Genomic DNA, 7,088 nt, shown 5'->3' on the forward strand with positions numbered 1-7,088 from the left:
TTTTGCTGTTGCTTTTCGAAGCATGCCACGTGGTGTGCGGGCCGGCCCTGCTCTCTCTAATATCGTCGCCGTCCCCACCATGATTAGTGTTGTCTTTTCAGCAGAGTATTCCCGACTTATCTGTATGGACGGGTGGTTGAAAGGGATGGGCCCCTTTGACAACTGGGCATCATTTTTGTAACGCAACAATGTTACAATGTTTGACACCTCATGGTTTTTCGATGCTCCTCCTTATTCTCCTTCGTCCATTTAACCATTGATTTGATGATGTAGAGTGACCAAGGACATTCAAGTTTCTCATTCCTATTGTACTTCAACTCCTTTGTACAATCTATGTCAATAATGTGATCAATACAATTTATTGATACTATTTGGACCAGAAAAATCAATTGCATTGTTAAATATTGGCTTTTTGGAGTACATTTATTTATATGTGAACATTTCTAATGAGAACTCTTAAGTTGAAAACTTTTCGGCTTATCCCATATTTCGATCTTATATCCATATCTTGATCGTTCCGTTTATTGGTATTTATGAGTAGATCATTTCTTCAAATTTTCAGCTATATTGAAAATTGTTAAGGCATTCATAAGTGTGATTTATCAATTATAAAATTCAACGGTTCATATTTGAGAGATTTGGTTCGTCCATTAATTTGATATAGTTTTTTATCTTAACGAACATCAATTTGGCTGAAAATTTCTATAAATGATCTACTCATATAAACAAAAAAACTGAACGGATGAGATGTCAAAATGTGATCGAAAAATAGATTTTTTAAACCATAAAATGAAAAGTCCTCAACTTAAGAGTTTTAACTAGAATGACTCCCTTATCTACATTGCGTTTTTTTATTGTGTGACCAGTTACAAGTAATTATAATTACGATGTTTTGAATTAACTATTATGAATCAGTAGAACAGACCGGCATAATATAATACGATCTTTTTATAGGTTTCTTAGTCATGCTCATTTGTTATAAAAACAATTGATCTATGCATTTCAATGTTAGGTCATGTTCTATTGCGATTTTGCAGCTATTTTGATATTATTTTTGATGAATGGACAGGGTAAGAATCTGTTATTCTAATTAAAATGAGTTGAAAACTAGTTTAAGTCAAATTTGAATGATCACATCATGGGGTTTGTACCACCAACACATACTTGAAGTGGTTTAAGTCAAATTTAAAACTATTTTCGTCCTCAATTTTCCACAATATACTTGAAGTGGCTATTGAAGTATTGATGCCATATGACAAACTAAACATGACAATGGAAAATTATTTATGAGCAAAATCCAATCGCTCTGAAAAATTCTTAGATCACTACACTGAAATGAAGACAAAAACCAAGAAATAATAGCCCATAATTGATTCCTAAACAGAAAAACTTGTCCGAACTTTCACAAACATCACGACCAATCACAAACAATATCACGTACACTCAGTGCACCTCACCCACACCATATAAAAGCCCCTCCATAGCCACATAATTTATTCTCCAAAACGAACCCTCTAAACAACTCTACTCAATCACAGCACAGGGAGAGTCTCTCCACCTTCTTCGCCTTCTTCTCTCCCTCGAAAATTTCCCTCCGGAAAGTCAACAAGTCAAAACCCTAACCCAATGACGACGTACGGCACCATCCCGACCTCGTCGTCGCCGTCGGGTTCCACCTCCGCCTCCGGCGAGTACATCGCCCGAGCCAAGGACCGTATCAAGGCCGGCCTCGGCGCCCGCCGCCCCTGGAAGCTCATGTTCGACTTCCGCTCCCTCAATTTCGCCCACGGCTTCGGCGACGCGCTCACGCGCCTCCGCTACAACGCCTCCTACTTCCGCATGAACTACGCCATCATCGTCCTCCTGATCCTCTTCCTCAGCCTCCTCTGGCACCCGATCTCGCTCATCGTCCTCATCGTGATGCTCGCCGCCTGGCTCTTCCTCTACTTCCTCCGCGACGAGCCGCTCGTCCTCTTCGGCCGCACCGTCGACGACCGCATCGTCCTGATCGTCCTCAGCGTCGTGACGATTGTGCTTCTCTTTCTGACGTCGGCCACGATGAACATCCTGGTGGCGCTGCTGATCTCGGTGGTGGTCGTGGCGGTGCACGCCACGCTGAGGAAGACGGAGGATTTGCACGTTGATGAGGAGAACGCTGGATTGATGACCGGCCCGGCTGGATCTTCAGCTTAGTTAGCTCAATCCCATCCCACTGTTTTTTTTTCTTTTTTGATTTTTTTTGGGTTTTGAAATTTATAATTGAATGTAGTTGTTGTATCTACCTGCAATTGGTTGTGATCTGATCCAATAGTGAAAATTTGTTTTCGGCTTTGGTGTGTACAAATGTCAGTGAAGTCTTGGCAGTTCTTGAGAGTGTACCGGATTTGAGGTGGGGTTTTCCAGTTTTTACTGGGAATTGTTACCATTTAGGAATTGCAGAATTGGGGTTGGGAAGTTGTTGATGGATGGAGAACAATGTTACTATTTTAGTAGTAGTTCCCCAATACTATCTGAGTGTACATTCAACTTCATTTTCATATTTCTTGGTAGTTTTTTTTAACATAAAGAAATTATATCTTTTCGGTTTATGCATATCAACCCTGCGCACGGTCTGGCATGGACATGATCGAATGTCTCTGAAATGATCATAATCCTTTAGTATTTTAAAGTTTTGATGTTGTTTCGCACTTGGTTCGCATTGCCATCTATTATTACTAGTTACTTATACCTTGAATATCAAGTAGACCAACAAAGCTAGGTGTGCACCATTTTGCTTCAACAATATGGTGGTTTTCTTTCCTTTTCTTGCTCCATATTAGGGACTCCTCCATTGCAAACAGTCACGGTCATCCTCTGACCATGAAAATGCTGTAATTTAGTCTTTCTACGGAATTGGGCAAGAAAAAGAAAAAAAAGGAATTGATCTCGATACAAATAACATAATTAGTTGATAAAGTAAACCGGTGAGAAATATGTAACTTCACTAAGTTTATTTATTTATTTATGAGCCGCTATGGAGAGCAAATCAACAACGAACGGATCAATCTTAATCACAATTAAAAAAACACACCCCCAAACACAAAACAACATATCGTCTCTCTAACCCATAAATTGTATCACTGTATAACCAAATATCACCCTTTTCATTACAGAAAATACAAAATATCACCCTTTTCTGCACTCCAATTGAGGATCTAAACCCTCATAAGTCATATTCGCCAAAAAAAAAAATCCTCATAAGTCATAACTACCCCTTTTACGGGTGGTGTGAAAATGAAGTTCTGTATAAAAGGTTACAAGAGTAACTAGAAAATTTTAGAGTAATGAAATTGAAATTTTGAAACCCCCATAAAAGCCTCTGTTCGGACTTCGGAGTTGAGAGCACAACCTCCATTCCACCACCACCACCGGCCTCTTCAATCTCAACCGTCTATTCCTCGCCTCTCGCAACCAAAATGGCTCACCCGCCCTACGACCCCTACTACCTGCCGCAACCACAGCAACCGGACTACAGCAACCGGAGCGTGATTAACACGCTTTTCGTCTCGGGCCTCCCTGACGACGTCAAGGCGCGTGAAATTCACAACCTCTTCCGCCGCCGCCCTGGCTTCGACTCCTGCCAGCTCAAGTACACCGGCCGCGGCAACCAGGTAGAAGCTACTCCTCTCTATTGGGCATTGAAAAATATTTGAAATTTCTGCTGAGAATTATGTGTCAATCTGCTTGTGATTTGGTTCCAGGTCGTTGCTTTCGCTACGTTTTTCAATCACCAATCGGCAATTGCAGCTCTACATGCTTTGAATGTGAGTGTAGCTATACAGCTTCAATTTGTTACTGTAATGCTTTGATTTTTCACTCAAGTGATTGAGCTTCCAATTGCTTGTTATTACTGTCTTTTGGTTTGGTTAATGAGTGAGGAATTTATCCTAATGAATAGTTACTTTCGTGGAATTTCGAACAAGAAACTGTTTATTCCTATAGCTTCGGAGAGATTTTTGAGCAAAAACAAGGTTAGACATATGTCAGATAGGTGTTTTGCTTTACTTTTTCAATTAGTGGAATTGTAATGAAGAAGTCATTTAGGAGTTAGCATTTGTTTTGTTTCAATTTGGATATTGCTGCTGAAGATAAAGTTGGGAGTCAGGAGAACTGTATTTTAGCTTGCGATGATGAAAATGTGTGAAGCTTTGGTTATATTGCTGTTTCTTATGAGTTTGTTTTTCTTTTGGTGGTCACGACCAGGGTGTCAAATTTGATCCTCAAACTGGGTCATTGCTGCATATTGAACTCGCTAGATCAAACTCAAGAAGGAAGCGTAAACCAGGTTGATTTATGCATGTCATACTGGTTTGAATTTAGAGTTTTATATTATTTGATCTGAATCAGTAAAGGTCTCCCTTATGGAAGGTTTATCAACATGACACTTGCACAGGTGGTGGAGCCTATGTGGTTATAGATAAAAGGAGTAAAAAAGAGGATGATAACCAAGGAACATCCAGCGATGATGGTGATGTGTTTTAAACCCATAGTTGTGACTACTTAGCTACTTCTATAACAGTATAACATAGAACCTTTTTTTCGCCTTCTCCATTGTATAACATAACTGTGTTAGATTTATATCATATCTCTTCTTATGCACTCTTTCCTTGTTCTTGTTTTCCATGCGTAATTATTGTTTCACGGAGGCACTGCCACCTGAAAATAATTGTGTGACTCACTTTTGCGAATGAAACTCTTTGCAAATTCAGGAGACAGTGAATCCGAAGAAGCATCTGAAACTGACAATCACGATTCTGGGGAAAAGAGTGAATTAGCTAACACAAAGAGGTTGATACAGCTTGAAAAGTGCATAAAGTTTAATAGATTATGCAGTTGGTGTATTGTAAGTGCATATATGTCGGACTTAACTTTATTCTTTGGATAGCTGCTAAGCCTGTTTTCTTGTCTGGTTATTTGCAGCACCGAGGCAGTGCTGGATCCTGATAATTCTATTGCTGCTGTAAATGTAAGTATTTTGTTCTATATTTGAAATTTAAAGAGTTGTGCTATGTAAATGATTAGTATAATAGATCTTCTTTTATTTAACCCTTGCAGAAAAGAAAAACAATAACTTCTGGGTCTTTTGGATATGGTTCCTCTTTAGTCTTTACTTCCCAGCTTCTTCTTTCATTTCTACCCTCCTTTTCGTCTTAAGCTCACGTGGAAACACAGACTGTAGTTTACTACCGTATTTGAGTTATATACTACATGATAAACAAGCATGAAACAAAGTTATTAGATATATTTGCGATGATGCGAGATATTATTTTTATGTTAAGTACATGTTTCTTATTGTATGTTTCTGAGAATTTTCTTGAAGTCTGCACTTAAGTAGTATAGAGTTTAAGGATTTGCAGAAGGAAAGTCTATGACAAGATATCATATATATTACAGACTCGAAAATAGTTTTACTTAACTAGAAGTTTGTACAAGTGAGATGTAAATATAGAGAAAGAGGAATTTCATGTGTATGATTTCTAACTTCTTGTCTCCGAACTGGTCGTGCAGGAGCAATCTGAAAAGCATACTGATCAAGGACAATGTTCCACTCTGTTCATTGCAAATCTAGGTCCTAATTGCACCGAAGATGAACTGAAGCAAGTTTTGTCTCAGTGAGTAATTAACTAATTATCCTAAGTTATTTAGCTGGTTCATTTCAAATTTGTATTGCAAAGGGAGTGAGAGGCTTGGTCAAACAAAGTTTTTACTTTCTAGCACTCCTCTGACCATGTCCATAATTCTTCTGCATAATTCGTGAATAATCCTTATGCTTTTGAAGTTTGAATAGATTATTGTAAAATTGATGACTTTAATTGGTGTCAGATATCCCGGATTTAATGTGATCAAATTGCGTGCTAAAGGTGGGATGCCAGTTGCTTTTGCCGATTTTGAGGTACATCATGCTTAGTACTGCAATTTGTTTTTCTGGGTATAATATTATGTTGTGATAATCAGACAATTATGTATAAGCAGTGAGTTAATTGGGCGCTAGTTTTTCTGGTTTAATTCCTTAGCACTTGAGTTATATAAAAAAACAAAAACAAAAAATGTGGAATGTAGTGTTGTTTCAGTGTTGTGCATGTTAATAGCTGGAGCATGATTTTCTGAGTTCTTTAATATGTTTCTCTCTGGCAGGAAATTGAACAAGCTAATAAAGCCATGGATGAACTTCGTGGCACCATGTTACCATCTTCAGACCGTGGTGGCATGCATATAGAGTACTTCCTCCCTTCTTTTGTTTTCAGATATCCTTCTTTCAATCACATTTCAATCCTAATGTTTTGCTTTACATATGTTTCCTGATGAACTATTGCCTCCCAGATATGCAAGATCTAAAATGAGGAAGTCGTAGACGAAAGGGGACTCACAGTGACAAACTGACAATGTTCAAGTAGTTCATGTACAAGTGGATTCGAATTATTGCAACCATCACCTTGGTGCCTCTGTAAGCTTTATGGTTCTTGGTGGTTAATGTAATTGATGATCAATTAAAGTTGAATGCTATTACTTGAGAAAGTTATAGAAGTACTCTCTTGCGTTTACATCAGAAAGAAAGATGAATGAAATTGACCAAGAAATGCGAAAGGTTGATGATTAAACTTGGCTCCAATACAGGTTTGGATGTTTGGAAATTTAAATATTTGATTGAGAGTGGAGTGGTATCATTTTCATTTGATTGAGGCCTTTCTACTAATTCTTGTCTGAATACATTCACCTTAGAAAAATCTGATACGAAAAATTGCCTTAATATCTTCAATGTTACCTCAGTGAAGACCAGAGCAGCTAGTAATTCGAATCTTGTAGGGAATCACCAACATAACTGGAATCAAAGGTGATTTTCTTTCTCCTATTTGAACAAAAAATGGGAGTATAAACCCTTCTGCAATGCTATACATAAACTCAGAGTAGGTTCAACTTTCAAGGCTCTAAGCTCTCTCGTCCCTAGTCTAGCTTTTTCATTCTCCCTGTTGGTTGTCCTTGTAACTTATTTGAAGGTGAATATCATCATCATCAAGACATCAATTGCTCGTGTAATTCTAGATTTCTAG

General features: G+C 38.2%; 2 protein-coding genes across 2 annotated transcripts; both read left to right on the plus strand.

Annotated features, from left to right (window-relative positions):
- Positions 1 to 1,626: 1,626 nt before the first annotated feature.
- On the plus strand, positions 1,627 to 2,193 carry LOC101297348 (PRA1 family protein F2-like). Its single transcript, XM_004298509.1, has one exon. It carries the CDS (start codon positions 1,627 to 1,629, stop codon positions 2,191 to 2,193), a length of 567 nt encoding a protein of 188 aa, XP_004298557.1.
- A 1,124-nt stretch (positions 2,194 to 3,317) lies between these two features.
- LOC101299179 (U2 small nuclear ribonucleoprotein B''-like) lies at positions 3,318 to 6,635 on the plus strand. Its single transcript, XM_004297559.1, has 10 exons — positions 3,318 to 3,650; positions 3,741 to 3,803; positions 4,243 to 4,324; positions 4,433 to 4,507; positions 4,749 to 4,827; positions 4,960 to 5,005; positions 5,548 to 5,651; positions 5,863 to 5,932; positions 6,175 to 6,257; positions 6,361 to 6,635. The coding sequence occupies exons 1-10, from the start codon at positions 3,456 to 3,458 to the stop codon at positions 6,389 to 6,391; spliced, it is 828 nt and encodes a 275-aa protein (XP_004297607.1). The 5' UTR covers positions 3,318 to 3,455; the 3' UTR covers positions 6,392 to 6,635.
- The last annotated feature ends 453 nt before the right edge of the window (positions 6,636 to 7,088 follow it).

This window comes from Fragaria vesca, linkage group LG4 (assembly GCF_000184155.1).
Source record: "Fragaria vesca subsp. vesca linkage group LG4, FraVesHawaii_1.0, whole genome shotgun sequence".
Classification (NCBI taxonomy): Eukaryota; Viridiplantae; Streptophyta; class Magnoliopsida; order Rosales; family Rosaceae; genus Fragaria; species Fragaria vesca.

Excerpts from the sequence above, each read along its gene's own strand:
- LOC101297348 (XM_004298509.1), top strand. The coding sequence starts at position 1,627 with ATGACGACGTACGGCACCATCCCGACCTCGTCGTCGCCGTCGGGTTCC.
- LOC101299179 (XM_004297559.1), top strand. The coding sequence starts at position 3,456 with ATGGCTCACCCGCCCTACGACCCCTACTACCTGCCGCAACCACAGCAA. Across the intron at positions 4,325-4,432 it reads AAGAAGGAAGCGTAAACCAG|GTGGTGGAGCCTATGTGGTT; the intron begins GTTGATTTATGC and ends ACACTTGCACAG. Across the intron at positions 5,006-5,547 it reads ATTCTATTGCTGCTGTAAAT|GAGCAATCTGAAAAGCATAC; the intron begins GTAAGTATTTTG and ends CTGGTCGTGCAG.